The 17,127-nt window shown below is 38.8% G+C and overlaps 1 protein-coding gene across 2 annotated transcripts in view; it reads left to right on the top strand.

Annotated features, from left to right (window-relative positions):
• Positions 1–17,127, top strand: part of aqr (aquarius intron-binding spliceosomal factor) — a 95,472-nt gene that overhangs the window by 44,952 nt on the left and 33,393 nt on the right. For both annotated transcript variants that reach the window (XM_041812936.1, XM_041812937.1), the window contains exons 26-31: positions 4,545–4,680; positions 10,288–10,497; positions 14,321–14,458; positions 14,545–14,616; positions 15,432–15,619; positions 15,825–15,996. In XM_041812936.1, coding sequence (XP_041668870.1) covers positions 4,545–4,680; positions 10,288–10,497; positions 14,321–14,458; positions 14,545–14,616; positions 15,432–15,619; positions 15,825–15,996 — 916 coding nt within the window. The remainder of the gene's footprint in view (positions 1–4,544; positions 4,681–10,287; positions 10,498–14,320; positions 14,459–14,544; positions 14,617–15,431; positions 15,620–15,824; positions 15,997–17,127) is intronic.

Raw genomic sequence — 17,127 nt, 5'->3', positions numbered from 1 at the left:
TAAATTTTGGTTTTGATCATTTGAACTAACAAGTTTGACTTTTTGCTTAAAAAATTAAGGCTTTAAACTCCTCACTTTGACTGTTTTTTTAACCTCAAAATCATTTATCCTCAGTGCCGAGTTTTTTTTTGTTTTCTTGTAATTCATTACATGTGAAAATGAGGCTGGCAGTTTATGGTGAATGTCGACCCTCTTAGGCTCTCAGGTTAGACCTAAATTCAGATTTTGGCCCCTGCTGTGATTGAGTTTGACACCCCTGGTCTACAGTACATGGCATGCCAGTTTAAGAAGTACAGTAACTCAAATAAAGCAGAGATATACACAGAAAGATGCATAAAAATCCCAAGAGGCATAAAAATAAAAAGTAATAACAGGGGATATGTGCATGTACAGTGACGTGTGAAGATAAATGCACATAGATGTGGAATAACTGGGAAGGGGAAAATATGCAGGCAGCTTTATCTTCATCTTCATCTTCATCTCTTAACTTCATAGTTACAGCTTCAAAAAATAATATAATGACACACAGAACAACTAAAAACAAGAAAAGGTTCTTTCATATGCATTTAATGTAATGCACAAATATTTTAAATGCCAAACAAAGTGTAGAACTGAGACGGGGCTTTAGCATTGTTAGCATTTTCCCTACTGGGGCGTACATCTGGGCTTTAAATGAATAATTAATTTACATAAACATGAGTGAATTATTAAATGAATAAATACATGAATACACTCGCTATTCCATGAATAAATACATTAAATGACAGGTTTCTTTTTGCACTGGTTGAATGTTTATTTTCTACACTGTCTGAGCCCTCTCATAACGACACAGCTCTGTTATTCCTCGTAGAGCACATGGGGGCACAGTGCAGAACAAATGGCCTCAGACCAGAACCACAAGAGTCCTTTTAAGGAAGCCCCAGTTGTTCCCAGCCCTCTCACCACTGTCTTTGTGTAAACTCCAGTGTGTCATAATGCCTTGAAGGATGGTGACTCACTCCTTACTACTAAGACACACTGAGATGGAAAAAGAGACTTTGGGGGGACACACTTTAAGCATTCATGACTGATTTAAGAAAGTGAGATTATCTCTAGATTTACCAAACATAATTGGCTCTACATCACCGCTTTTATATTTGACACCAGTATAAGATGAATCAGCTCGCACCTTTCTGCTTTTACTAGCAAAGCTTGTTAGCCAGCTCCTGAGTATAAATAGCTCTGTGCTGTTTAATATTAACTAAGTTTTTATGCTGTCGCTATTTTAAGTTTTCATATAGCCTACATTTTTAATTACCACCTTATCCATCTGTGGCACTGAGCAAATTGCACCTTATAGCTCTTAGCAACACTTTCAGAGGAAGAAGGGGGGCTGATGCATGTCCCTCATTTGCTCTACTCTCTAAATGGATACTCCTCAGTGTGAGTGTATGCCTGTAGTATGGATGGCAGCGAGCAGGAACTGAGGTCTGCGCATGGAAGCAGTCTGTTAATTCTTAAATTATGCAGCAACACAGACATAAAAGAAAGAGCTTTAGCTTGCAGCATCTAATATGTTCCCGCCTGCTTGGCTTGCCTCAAAACAACATGCAGACTCCACACTCCTTCCACCCCGCTGACACCAGCGAGAGGAGAGAGCCAGAGAGTTTTTAATTAACGCTGTGTATGAGATGACAAAATGGAAGGCAGCACTCTTCTGAATGCCTAACAAAGGCAAAGCTACGGCGTCATTAATTAACAATGCCTGCCCTGCATTTCATGGCGAATTTTGTGCTGTTTTAATGGGGTTTTGAGGGTGTAAATTGGTTCTGGTATAGCATAGATCCTCTAAAATATTCAAGATCTAAGTTAAGTTCAAGGTGCCAAAGTGTGCAAGATTTTTCTTTGGTTTTTATGCCACAGAAAAAGCGAGAGAGGAAAACATCCTCTTGGTGAATGCTGTTGTTCCCACCTGTGTAGTATCTATTCTGGGTCGTCAACCCAAGAACAAGGTCAGTCTCCATTTTTATTTAATTTTATTCAGGCCAAACAGGCACAGCAGTGGGACTGTCTTTGAGTCATCTGCTGACTGAGGATCTTTGCAGAGTGTTTAAAAATAGACCTCACCTCCAGAATTACCCTGTGACCCCTCCCACTTCCTGTCATCCTGTGCTGTGCGTGCTGCGTGTCTCATCGTCACCTTATAATTGCTTGTAAGCAGCATTGTTTGGCTGCACAATAGGATGCATGGCAAACTTGAATAAAGCTTGTGTAGAGTCAAGGACAGACATAGCCCTCTCTGAACATCTGTCCTCCATCAGGTCATTTTTCCAATATATATTGCATATTTTACCACTGCGTAGTATTGTATGTCCTCAGATGACCTAGCTTTACTCCACCTGCTTTCTCTCAGCCATGAATGCAGTCATTTTTCCTGTATTCGTTATATTCATTATAATTATTCATTTAAAATGGACAGAGCAAATTAATGGACATGCCAGAATTAGTAAAACTGCTTATTTACATCTGCAGTCCCTCGGCAGGTAACGCAAAGAGGCAGAAGATCAATGCTTACAGTGTGCAAACACGCAATTACAAGATTAATGTAAACTGTTTTACACGTGTGTTGCAGACACAGGTCAAGTACCTCAAGTTATATAAAAAAGAGAGCTTATGGCTGTTGTAGCAGGTGTGAAAATTAAATAAGAAATTCTAGTTGACTCTGCCCACTCCTACTGCCTGGAGCAGGCCAAGACAACTAGAAAATGCTACATAATAGCAGAGGTGGAAAAAGTGTTGTAGTCAAGTAAAAGTACAGTTACTCTGGATAAAATTGATTTAAGTAAAAGCACTGGTATTGAAATTGACTCAAGTAAAAGTAAAAAGTATTTCATTTAAAGTTCTGCTGCCAGGTTGTTCAGGTAAAGTTACAAATCTATCATTAAGTTAAATACACAGCAAAATTGACAGTGTCAATCAAACTCATATAGAGTAAAAATTCACACTTTTAAAGTGTCTATATGGTCCATACTACATCTAGTTAAACTACACTCCTGAGTCCAGTAACTCTTGGAAATCTATGGCAACGTGGGTCTCCTATGGTGAGAACAAAGCAGAGAGTCAACGTCATAGCAAGTAAATGCATACTGATGAAGAATATGCACTATGGGACACCTAAAGTCAGAGATGGGAACTCTAACTCAGTGGATAACTTCAGCCATGGTTCAAATGTGCCTAACATCAAAAACAACGACAATCCTGCAGGGAGGTGAGCAAAAGAATCCCAGCAGTCATCAGTGTTTGTGGGTTGTGATGTGGAATCATTCTGTCTCTATGTGCTACTGTGCAGTCAACAGAGGTAGAAAAGTACAAGAGATTGTACAAGTACATATAGAAGTTATGATATATAAAAGCATGGTGAAATGCATGCATGCGTCTATGTAAGCATGCATTGCACAGAACAGAGAGATATGTGAAATGCCAGGCAGATTAGTACAGCATGAACATACATACGTATATGTTTGTATGTACATGCTGCAGCAGATCTGCCTAGCAATGAGTGCAGTTTTGATTTGAGCCAGTTTTAAGATGTGTTTTAAAGGTTGTGTACTATGTAGAGCAGTCCAAAATTGCAGGTGGTAGGTTGTTGCAGAAGCTACTGCCATTAACTGACATCCCAGTCTATCCAAAGGTGGAGCTTCTAAACCCCACCTCACAGTCTCCTCTGGCAGTGGTCCTGTCAGTTGTGCTACTATTAGCTTTCAGCTTAATATGCTCACTTAATGGAGGTGGGGCAAGTCCGTGGAGTATCTTGTATAAAGAACAGAGCAGTTTTTAAAACTGTCAAAACTTAAAAAATACCTTTTCTTGAGCATGCGTCAGTGATAATATGAGAATAGTTTTCTGTCAAAGATTTGAAAGGCCTTCTTGTACAGTGACTTTTCGATTTAAGTGTAGTGACACCAGTAAAAGACCAGTTAGTAAAACAATATTCAATGTGGGAGAAGATCATAGCATGCAAAAACATTCTGGCTGCATTCATTGACAAAGAGGACCAGATCTGTCTGGAGTTTGATAAGTTAAATTTGGAAATCTTTTTTATGTGGTTTTTGAGAGTTGGAGAGAAGTCTAGAGTGATACCAAGGTACTTGAATTAATTACTAATTGCAGCTCCTCTCCCCCTTGTTTGAATGCATAATAATTATTGTTTGGAAAACAACTTCCATACAGTTTTTATGGTGTTTCATTGAAGTATGATTTTTGTGAGCTCATTCTGAATATTGGCTAGCGGTGTTGTGAGAATACTGGCAGATTCTTGGGTGTTTTTGCGGGTATAGATATTAAGGTGTCATCAGCGTACATTTGTATGTGAATGTCTTTGTATACTATTAGTAGGTCATTTAGAAAAAGTGTGAATAAAACCGGTCCAAGTATGGAGCCTTGTGGGACACCTATTGCACTGTTGATAGAGAGACTTCATCTGTTACCTGACATTGTTCTACTTGTAACTTATACTTCAACTGTTTTCCATTGTTGAGTCACTCTGCTGTCCTGTATGTCTCTAGATATGGCCGAGTGAATTATGTCCTAGCCAGAAGACTGGAGCTCCTCAGGGAGGTTGGAAGGCTACAGGAGAGCTTGGACGTTCCAGGAGATGTTTCCTACACCTGTGAGACTGCTGGGCACTTCTACCTTTACCAGGTAAGACTTTATCTAGAAGATCAAGGTTTTTTCTGTTTTCAAACTTGGTGGTAGTTAACGACAACTAATTCTCTTCATTGTCTTTCCATTGAGTTGTGCCTTTCACAGCAACTCTATCATGACACAAACCATATCAAGACATACATCATTGCAATTACAATGTTATAGAATGTCTGTGGCTTTGAAGCTGTAATCAGTCTACACCCTGTACCCCCTTATTACAAAGTAAAAAGAGAATTTTAGGATTTTTTGCAAATTTATTAAAAATAAAAAACTGAAATATCACATTTCATTGTATTTAGACCCTTTGCAACAACACTTGAAATTTAGCTTAGGCTTCTCCCATTTCTTCTGATCGTTGCTGAGATGTTTGTACGCCTTGATTGGATTCAGCCTGTGGTAAATCAAATTGATTGGACATGATTTGGAAAGTGCAGTGCATATCAGAACAAAAACCAAGCCATGAGGTCAAAGGAATGGCAGAGCTGCAGAGCTCAGACTCAGGATTGTTGATGAGCACAGATCTGGAGAAGGCTACAAAAAAATTCTGCTGCGCTGAAGGTTCCCAAGAGCACAGTTGACTCCATGATTCTCAAATGAAAGAGGTTTGGCACAACCAGGACTCTGAGCAATCAGGAGAGATGGACCTAAGTAAGAGGGGTGACCAAGAACCTGATGGTCACTCTGATTGAGCTCTGGAGATCCTTTGTGGAGCAGAAACATAGTTGTACTCAGAAACATAGTTGGCCTCAATTCTAAACATTATGTCTTGAGGAAACCAAGCACTGCTCATGACCAGCCCATACCATCCCAACAGTGAAGCATGGTGGTGGCAACACCATGCTGTGATGGGGGTGTTTTTCAGCAGCATGGACTGGGAGACTGGTCAGGGTTGCAGGCTTCTTACTCATGTAAGAAGTAGCAGATATTTAAGATTCAAACTGAATAAATTTCTCTTTAGAAAAAGAGAATTGGTGTCCAAAAATACACCAGAATACATCAAATAAGGCATTCGAACCTTATGTTTTTTTCTAACCTTAACCCACACTCTTTTTTAATTGTTTAAATTAACATGTAAGCTTTTATATTGTAGTATATTTAGCCTTGAACAGGCATGTTTTTGTTTAGAATAGAGTTTAATATGGGAATTTTCCTTTCTACAAAAAGAAAACTATTAGAATTCCTAATGTTGCTGGTCAAAATGTTTGGTTCAGCCAGTTGTCACACAGTATAGTACCACCACCTCATTTTGAGCCAGGAAAAACCCTGTTGTTTGTATCTTTCTGTGATGTGCAAAGGAATAAAGGTGTCAGCTGTAATGACAGTGTTGCACAGGCTGCTTTTTTTTTTTTTTTTTTTTTTTTTTTGCTTTTAGTGTTGATTCTTATTTTGCACATTATTCAATCAGGCTAAGAAACAGAGAAAACACCGAATTTTATTTGAGCTGCAGGTACAGAAAGAAAAGAAAACCTTTAAATGTCCAGGTGATCTTTAAGTCAGTGCCTTCTCTCAGTCATTATATCTCAAACACTCTTTAAATTTATGTTTGTTTGTTAATATGGATTTCTGGAGAGATAGAGATTTTAGGGAAACCAGGAGTCATTTTGCAGAAGTAATTAAGATGAATATTTTTGTTTTTTTCTGGTCAAATGCCAGTCAAATCCAGGCAGCATTAAAGTTTCTATTCCCCTGACTCACTCGATCTTCTTTCCTTTTGCCAAAACTGCAAATAGCAAGAAACAGTCTAAAATCTTGCTGTTTATTCACTGTCCTCTTAGAATGTAGCGACAAAAGATTACTTAGTAGCATTTCTGTTTTCAGGACAGATCTTGTTTAAACATTTGTTGTGCTAAGAACTGCAGGATGTGGCTGTCATCTTTAGTCGTATATCTTAACAGTAATTAGAGAAAGATTAAAACAGTGTAGAGATACCAGTGACATACTTTTAAGCAGTAATCATAGCTCTAACTAAACGCTAGAGCAGATAGTTGCCTGCTGAATGAAAGCCATATTAAACACTTGTATATCATTACTGTTACCATAGCTCCGGTGTCAGAGTTCATTTCTTATTATCCTCATGGTGCCAATTTTGCACCTTGCCAGAACTCTGTCAGTTGTCCCTCTCTCACATACACAACTGCAGTTCCTCATGAATTTGATGCTGCATGCAGATTGGATTCTCCACCCACACTTCATTTTTAGCTGAGTTCTGGTGTTTATTTTAGCCCAGAAAACATGCTGACAGTGTAATTCTTTGACATTTGAAGCTGTAAATGTCAAGAAGTTGTTAGCGTGGTGAATCTGTCACTATGAGCACACTATTTTGACAGTGATTAAAGATAATACCAGCATACTGCAACAAGGACAGTACTGAATTTATACTGGTTCTTGTATGGTCAGTGCTGAAGTATTGAGGAGTTTTCTAACAAAGGCAGATATCAATTTTTTATGTGATGCTAATTCATTTAAACTTGGTGATAGCTTATTCTTGATGTCAGTTAATGTTGACAAAGCTGCAAGTTTTGGTCATTTAAAGCAGCATAACTGAGGCCCTGTCTGGACCTTGAATAGACAGGATTAATGTTTGGATAACATTATTCCTTAATGTAAGGTGTGGACACAACACAGTGCATCGTGTCAAAATGAACACTAAATCAACCCCAAGAAATCAAAAGAATCTGCTGTTTGCATATTATTCCTGCATGAACTTGTAGTTCTCCTGTGATCAAGCTACTAAGGGCTGTGCGTTGCCATGCTCCTGACATGCTTCAAGTGTGCAAGGTCACTCGCTTTCAGTCGGAGCAAAAATGCTACACGTGTCAGATCACGGCACAGCCAGTGTATGTGGAATTGGGAGGTTATGCTTTTGGTAGTCACTCATAGTTACTCAGGAGTCAAGAGTTGTTTATTTGCTGATTTAGATCTGACGTCATGACGATGATTGGCTGGTTGTAGTCACTGCCCTGCCTTTTATCACAAATTGTTTGCCTGATGAAGCTTTAGTACTGAAATGTTGCAAATGAATGACTGCTTTGCAAATGAGTGTGCAGGAGTTTATTAGAAATTTTTTGATAGCCTGTCAGTGAACAATACACATAGATTTATGTACGTCCATTCAGTCTAGCTCCTTCATCAACTGTTTTTTATTTCCATTTAACCAGTAAGCCCCGTATGTCCTATGCATTTATTTTTTTAAACTTTTATTAATGAAAAAATTAGGGAGAAAAGATGTTAAATAGGTGCCACTACTGAGAGGGGTCTGGTCAGACTGCAGATGTCAGACACCACCTCTTGCAGAGCACTGCTGTGAGATTCCACCTCTGTCAGGACAGTAAACCGATGGACGGTGACATAATAAAAAAGTATTTCCTGTGTTTCACGTCTTTTTCAAATTCAACTTTATTCGTTAACAAAGTCTGGCAGTTAGATTCATGAAATACCCATTTCAAATACCAATTGCAAACATTACAGACTAAGCATCCTTCCATAAAAATATAGAGAAAAAAGTCAGGGGTCTAATCCCATGTTAAATTATATATAGACCCATTTTAGAAGTAGTTACACAATTGGTGGCTTGCTCTAGCTTTGTTAGTTTAACAATACTGTGTAAACCAATGTAGGTATGTTAGCTTTAGCTTTAGCAATATGAGCTTTAGCAAAGATAGCTTATACTTATATAGTCATGTTAGCTACATTAGCATTAGCTATTGTACCTAATGCTTATATTTTACATAAAATAGCTATGTTAGCTATGTAGCTATTTTACATGCAGAAATCTGAATTTATGAGAGTTACAAAACTTTAAAAGGTGTACAGTCTTATGCTTCATTAACTACATAGTTTACGTAGCTAACCTAGCTTTGCTAGCTTTAGCCTTAGCAAAGTTAGTTGCATTGGAGTGTTTTGGTAGAGTGAAAAGTTTTTTCCTTTTAGCAAACTTTTCAGTCTGCTTTATTTAAAGTTTCTTAATCAGGTCAGGGCATGATAACTGAAAAGGCAAAACATTCAAAAGTGAGGGCAGCCGATAATAACATACTTGTCAGTATATCTAGTCTAAGTTGAGTAGTTGCTTCTTAAGGGACTACACTAGCAATATAACAAAGAAATACACCTTTTTAAAAATCTAAAGCAGTAGAGTGTGCCGAACTACCAAAATCAACAAATCAGCTTTTTCAGTCTCTACATAATCAGTAATCTTCAGTATTCAGACAGTATGAATATTGATATTGGTATGAATGAAATCCTGTCAGTACCCGTCTCTAAAGATTACACATGTACAGTGCTTAACAAATTTATTAGACCACCTGCCATATTTGTCTCAAAGACCATCCAGCATCGTGAAGTGCTTAAATGCAGACTTTTTCATTTTCAGTGAGCTCTCCACGTTTTACCATTTTGAACAGGAATGAGGAATTTCAAACTGAATTCACCTTTTTATACCCAAATTTGAGCCGGCTCACTGGGCTTCTCTGAGAAGTCAGAAATTAATCAAGTGTAACATTCAACCACTAACACAAATTTTTCTGTTCAGGAATGCAAGTAAATAACTATAATTTGACATATTAATCAAGAAATAATAATGTGCTTTACTGTTTTGTCAGGTTGTTTTGTAAATCAATAAATTTGAAAATTCATGGATAACAATAATTATTATATTTTAGCATTAAAAATATCATTTGGGTTAAAGAGCTTCTACATATTGGTGTATTAACCACTGCAAAAACATAAAAAATGATTTTGGTAATTACCAATGCTGTTAATTTAGGGCAGCTGTGGCATAAACCTTACTTTGGGTGGTGGTCTAATAAATTTGTTAAGCACTGTATGTTGGCATGCCAAAGGGTCTGATGGCTGTCTCAATAGTCCATACAGACAGAAACTTAACAAGCCATTAAGTGAAGTCCTCCAGCGTCCTCATGAATTTAAAAGTCATTTTTCACAGGAGTATTTATAGAACCAAGCCACCCTGCTGTTTGGTGGTTTGTGGTTTATTAGGTGCTCAGCAGGGGTACCTGTATACAAGTAAAGCTATCTAATTTCTTTCATTGCTGATGTGTAGCATGTTTATTGCTATGTTCACATGAGTAATGAGAAAATACAGCAGGCATCATTAAGGCTGCCCGGAGGCATGCAGAACACCAACAGTGTGATCATAGCATACAGTCTAGCCCTCCCTTCTTTGTAAAGTTTCTTTGGATAACTTTGGTTATGATTTGGTGATATACAAACAAAGATTGATTGATTTTGTTAAATTCAGATAAATTAGGAGTTGCAGCATGGGTACTTGTGTACTGGCTACAGATATATTAGTAAATTAACAATATTGAGTTATTGTTCATAATCAAACATCTCAGTGCTGCCACAGTTCTTAAGAGTAAACTGTGAGAATTTTCTGCTAGTGTAATTTAATTAGTGCCTATATTAACCTGCTCCATCTCTCAAGCACTTAGAAAATGTTAAATAAGCTTAACAATACAAAGAAGGCAATGCTTCCGTGTTATTGTACAAAAACATGTAAGACCTAGAGTTGTGCGAGCTTAAAGTTTGATATACAGTGAACTAAGGGATTCAGCGTCTTACTGTATGTTTCCTCTTCACCCACTACAGGTGATATCTCGCTGGGAAGAGTACATGAGTAAAGTCAGGCCTAAACAGGGAAAGAAAGTGGACGTAGAAGTGGTGGCTGCACATTTTCCCTTCCACAAGTACTTCTCCAACGCTCCCCAGCCCGTGTTCAAAGGCCGCTCATATGAAGAGGACATGGACATCGCAGAGGGATGCTACCGCCACATCAAGAAAATATTTACCCAGCTGGAGGTAAGAGTGGAAAATGAGCACACACTGTGCACTAGGTCTCTCGATTGTGTACTACAATAACAACACTTGCTCCCCTGTGACAACAAGGTAATTTGTTGAGATCTTGAGGGATTGACTGAAATTGACTTGTTCTAACTGGAAAACAAGCCTGTTATTCTGAGATAAATAAGTAGTGATGCAGAGAAAAACAACCAATATGTACTTACACAGTTAAACAGCCTAGAAATAGTGTTTATAGATGCATGTCCTCCTGAGGTTTCCTTAAAGACTAAATATCTTACACACATTCAGACATAAACACATAGAGAGGCCGTGTTTTCAGCTGTATTTAATGATTTTCACTGACTGGTCTCCTGCTGTGTATCCAGGTGTTAGACAGTCTCCCATCCATGAGTAACTGTGCTTTCCTGGCCACCATAGTGGTAGGTTGTTGTAGATTAAGAACAAATTCTCAGGCACTGTCTGTGTCTTTATGGAGATGCCTGTTTTTAAGCAGCTCCTCTGTTTTGTTTGCTTCTCTCCGAGTTTTAGTCATACCTCACTTTGCTTCACTTCAAACACTGAGCCATTACATAAGATACTTAACAGTGCTGCACTGTTTATTTGTAGAAATGATTGCCGACCCTTTAGAAAAGATAAGTGCTCCAACAAAGAGATAGAGCCTATTAATGCTTATCTTTTTTACTCTCTCTGTCACTCTTTTTTCACACTGTTTGGCTCTCAGAAGCTCACAGCTGAATTTGTTATCATTCCTCCTCAGCCCATCTAGTATTTCTATAGGGCTAACAATAACATTTCAGATTTATGGGAACACCAAGAAGGTCTCAGAAAAGCAATAAAGAAGTTATTGGCTGGAGGTAATATCCCAACACGTGTGGTGACCTTGATTTATCTGGCTGGCCTCTGTATCACTGCATCACAGCACCTCTCCCTCCTCCCTCGGCCTCACCCATGCTGCAGTGAAATCTGTACACCCATTAAGAGGTATCGCTGTCTGCGGTGCAGGATAGACAAAGACACATTCTGCTGAATTTGCTCACCCGTCTGCTTTTTAAGATCTAAAAGCAGTGTGGATCCTCGGTCATAGGAATGTCTTATAATTCATCGCTCGATAGACAGATGGACAGGGATGTGGTGTGTCTCCTGAGCTCCTCCTTTAAAAACGTCTCCTGTTTCCTCCTCTGCAGTCACACTACATCTTCACTGCTGTTTACTCCTTTTTTTCTCTCTCTCTCTCTTTGTCTGTGAAACCCTAGCATCTTGATTTCATCCTTCAACTGCTCTGGAGCCACACGGGTTAAAAATAGAACTCATCAATATTGCATGTTTTGATTGGTTTAATATTAATGCTAAAATAGTAACACATTAAATATTTATGCCCCAGCGCTGTCCGAGCCTTCTTCTCCCGCCCTCTTTCCCTTCAATACCCTTCCAAAGCTAGTGTGGCAGCCTGATAATAGCATGTCTGTTTACCCAGAGTTCTCTGCTGCACTCCCTCCCACTGTGAGGATATAATAGTGCCATGATATCAATACTCAGAAGAGACATTTTCTGCAGAAAGTGTCTCAAAAATGTCTTAGCTATGTAAGAAAATCTGTGCTAAAGTGCTCTTCAGGCTTTGGTTATTGAACAGAAATCTAAACCCCAGAATACTCTGCACAGATCAGTCCTGTGGCTGACTGATATCCGTATCGCTGCATTATGGCAACATACATGACTGTGTTTCCTCATCAGAGTAAAAAACTGTTCATGTTAATATATTTGATTATATGGTAGGTTGGTAGCTGTCATTTTTAGGTCTCTGATGAAGTGTCTTTGGGAGTTATGGGTCATCCTGGAGTAAACAGACAGATCTATTATGGTTACTATTTTTCTGGCCAATTTTATACAAGTTTGGGATCAAAAGTTATCAAAAGCTTGAGTTTTCACTCTTAGGCAGGGCCGTGACCAGGGGCCAAACTTAGAAAACCTATTTTCTGCTTTTTTGCAGTCTTCCAGGAACAAAAAACCCACATAACCTTGCAGTGCTTACATCAATCATCACCAAACTTCTCAAGGAGGATCAGATATTGATACTGAATACATTCATGCATTTAGATCATTATTTTGTAACAGTGCCCCCTTCTTCCATTTGAATATTTCCTGCTCTAAGTTTTCATTTTTCCCTTTAAAACATTCAACCCCCACACACCATTCATTCCAGGCTTATGATTCTGGATCTGCATATGGATCATCAGTTTCTGCCAAGACAACAGTATCACACTGAACAGGCCAACATGCAAACAGCGCCCCCTACTGGTGGCTAAGGATAAGTATCGCAAACCAGTACCAATGCATCTGATATATGCCACACCAAACTACAAAACAGATATTAATACTTTATTTTGATACCCTGCCACCCAGTGAAAGGCAAGAAATATGTTATGAAATTTGTGTGATTTATGTTTTAAGTTTCAATGGTTTACTTTTATATCCCATGTTTGCCTGGCAACTTGTAAAGATATTTGTAGAAACCATTTATGATACTCAGACAGCTTTTATTCTCCTGCTGACTTTCAACACAGGTTTTCTACCCTCAAAAGTAAGTAGTAAGATTTAGCACTGGTATCAAAAACCCACCACACAATACCCACCCCTACTGGAGACAGGAAGTCACACAACTGGTCATTTGTTATTCCACTTACTGTAATAAAACTGTCAAGCTCAGATTCCATCCTCAATAACTGTCTACAACACTGACATGTTTGATTAAAGGACACCTCATTGGAGATGACGAGCATTTCAATATCTCGCCACTTTCACAGGAAGTAGGTATAGCTCTCATATCAAACATCTGATATGATTCCTATTTCACATGTATGATTAAGATCTACCCCTTTACACACTTTAATGTTATTTTCATGGTTAATCTGCAGCGCCACCTACTGTGAGAGGCCAATAAAACCTCCTATATTAAAATGTTCCACCTTCTTTGAATTTTCCATGGCGAATATGAGTCCTGGCTTTATCACTTTTACATATTAGCATCTTCCTTTGTTGTACTGCCACATAACATGTATATATGAAGTACAGTATGCTCATTATTTTCTATTAAATGATAGTCATGGGAGGATCACGTTCTCTTTGATGTGGTACAGCACAGTGCACAGATTGCTAACGCTCAACGGTGGTTGTGATACACACTGACATGCAACAAGGTGGGAGGGCCCTTCAGTGCTACTTGCAGCCCTAGTCCACTTTTGTTTTTTGATTTAGTTGGACAAGGATGTTTTAGTTGTGGCTGTGTCTCAGAAAATTGAACTGTGCATTCTTTTTCTATAGAGGTGTGATTATTTCACCCTAGATAATCATCTTATGCATCACTTTTGACACTTATCATCCATCATTTTGTCAGCATGTCTCTAAAGTTCCCCCTCACGACCTCACTGTATAAAACTTGGAAAGTTAACACAGTAATTTAAGTCCCCAAAGTGTGTCTGGAATGTGATAAAAGGTCTTTCAGTCTCCTGCAGTTTGGACTCTAGTGCAGTAGTTTTCTTTACTTTTTTTTAAAGTAGATTAAAGGTGTTGGAAGAAGCATCAGCCGTAGGAGATTTGACTGATGACTTCCTGCTCTGTGGCCTAGGATTGCTGTTTGTAATTGCACTGTGCTTTTATGCCTGTAACTGTTAAAATGGGCTGCTGCCTATCTACAAGTATTTTAATGGCCTTTAAGGTCCTTGTTTTGCTTGATTCCCCCCTATTCTTGTGTACCAGCCTTATAAATAATTGTCATGGTCATTTTACAAAAATATATTTCCCTCCTTTCTTGTCTATTTTGAAGGAGTTCAGGGCCTTTGAGCTGCTGAGGAGTGGACTGGACCGCTCCAAATATCTGCTGGTGAAGGAAGCCAAAATCATTGCCATGACCTGTACACATGCTGCACTCAAGCGTCATGACCTAGTGGAGCTGGGATTTAAGGTAGGTTATTCAAAATTGACAGCAAACTGATTAAGGCAGTATTATGTCAGTTTTCTGATTTGTTTGGATTGATTTCTCTTTATTAGTATGACAACATCCTGATGGAAGAAGCTGCTCAAATTCTGGAGATCGAGACCTTCATCCCCCTCCTGTTACAGGTAACACCATCCTGACTGTCTTGTTAATGATGTGCAATGATGGCAGAGAATGTGGAAATTCTGACTGTAAGTGTAGAGCCTAAGGCCTCTAACAAGTCCTTTCAAGCATAGTTTAATCCTCTAGTCAAGACTCAACCTTCTACTCCCTGACTTTCTCCTTTACGGTCTGACTGATGGGCTCCAAACACAGTAATGGTGCTTGTCCTGTAGTTGTGCCTAATTGTCCGAGATAGTGCTAATGTCTGTTTACAGATGAGATCATTAAACACATCAGCCCGTCTAACAACCCCGCCAGAACTCCTCTCTTTATCTCTCTCGTTTAGTGAGCCACAGTCGGAGGGCTTCTGCAAGGTGTGCGTCACAGCAAAACAGTTTAATCCTCCTCCTCCCCTTTCCTTTCATTATACAGTTATTAAAGCCTTATCAGTGATCTCAGTGATTAAATCAGCACTTGAACTGCAGTGGTTGGTAGAGCAGATTTGTCTGAGGGTCGAGCTCCAAATTAACTTCATCTGATTTGGAAACTGGCAGCATGACGTTGACATGATTGAAGAAAAGCTGCAGTAGCCATTCATCTTTCTGTAGCCTCCTGGACTTAAATCCTGTTTCACGCTACAAATCTCATTTCACAAACACAAAGTAACACAGTCAGATCATTAGACTAAACAAAATTGAATAAAGTTGGACATGCTGTTGTTGTAGGGCGCTGGGTTTGAGTTTGTGAAAATTGGGCAGACTTAGCAGGACAGAATTTCTTTCCTAGTATTCACTGTAGGAGGTGTTGTTCTTCATCTTTTTTCTTTCCTTCCCTGCAGAACCCAGAAGATGGCTACAGCAGGCTGAAGCGTTGGATCATGATTGGAGACCACCATCAGTTGCCCCCTGTTATTAAGAACATGGCCTTCCAGAAGTACTCCAACATGGAGCAGTCTCTCTTCACCAGATTTGTGCGCCTGGGAGTGCCCACCATAGATCTGGATGCACAGGGCCGTGCACGAGCAAGGTGGGTAATCATGAAAGAAACTAAGCTGGAGCCACTTTTGACTTCTGAATTCTTCTTTTGAATTCTCTGGACCTAGAGTCTGTAATAAAGTTTTGAATTGACTAAACTGACTTCACATTGGATGCAGTTATTAACACTATTACTTCTTTTAAAAGGTTGTACACCTTTGTGACTCCGTATTTTTTTCTGTATTCTTGTCCAACAGCCTGTGTAACCTGTACAACTGGCGTTACAAACACCTGGGTAACCTGCCCCATGTGCAGCAACTGCCAGAGTTCCAGGTCCCCAACCCTGGCCTGACCTTTGACTTCCAGCTGGTTAATGTGGAGGACTTTAATGGAGTGGGAGAATCCGAGCCCAGCCCTTACTTCTACCAGGTCAGTAATGGGGATGTTCCTAGCAGCTTATTTCCCTGTCTGGTACTTTGACAGTTTAAGGTAATAAAAGACACAGAAGGTAGTTGAAATTGAGTGAAATGAATTGCACATGGCTAAAACCTGTTTTAAAACCATATTTTCTGTTGCCTATTTTGGCTGTACTAAATAATTAAACACAATGCAGATCCAATATCAAGTCAGCTTTCTGAGTGCAGCCGGCTAACCTCAGTAGTGCTATCTCCATCAGCCTTCATTCCTCCTTGCAGTTAAACATCCTCAAGCCTGTGCTGGGCTACACCAGTTGAGAGGTTGTTATCCAGTTTACCTCTGCTGCTCCTACAAGGTGCCATTTGACCACTGGTTAAACCGCTGGTTTAAATCTAGTCTCAAACCAGGCCTTTTGACTGGGTTTCTTTGACTATATTTGTGTTTTTATTTTATTTTTGAGCTTTTATGCCCTTACTCCAATAAGATAGGGCAGTGATGCTTAACAAGTGGCTCTTTTGTAACGACTTGTGGCTCTTTCAAGTCTTACTTGAAAAATTAAGACTTCAGTTTTATTTTGCAAAACAACCAGGCGTAAACTAATTAAAACCGACATGTTTTTTTAACCATATAAACCTTGTACTTACAAAATTAATAACATAAATTTAAGTGTATTTCCTTATTAGTGAGCACCAGTTTTTTGACAATAGCATTTAGTGCTGTGAACGTTTGTTGCATCTTATCATTTCCCAATCCAATAAATCTGATTTAAAATTCAGACAAGTTGACTTGTTGAAAGGTAAGAAAACACTTGGAAAAAGTCAGATCAAAAATGACTTAACCCTATCCAAACCCATGTAGAATATTTAACTGCCACTTGAAACAGTTCATCTCATTCTTCAATAACAATAAATGTGACCTTTTAAAATGTGCATCATGAACGTGGCATTTTGTACCACAAAGCATGACTGCAAATACTGAATAAAAGTTCATTATTAATGTATAAAATGATAAGGCTACCACAGAAATGTGTGGTGCTTTACAGCATGCATGTTTAACATGACACATTTTTCCACAAACATGGCAGGGAGTAATTAAATAAAGATAAAGGTATTACTTTTAAAATGCTGAAACTACCAATTATAG

Source organism: Cheilinus undulatus, linkage group 18, assembly GCF_018320785.1.
Source record: "Cheilinus undulatus linkage group 18, ASM1832078v1, whole genome shotgun sequence".
Classification (NCBI taxonomy): Eukaryota; Metazoa; Chordata; class Actinopteri; order Labriformes; family Labridae; genus Cheilinus; species Cheilinus undulatus.
This window is presented reverse-complemented; position numbering and strand designations above follow the sequence as displayed.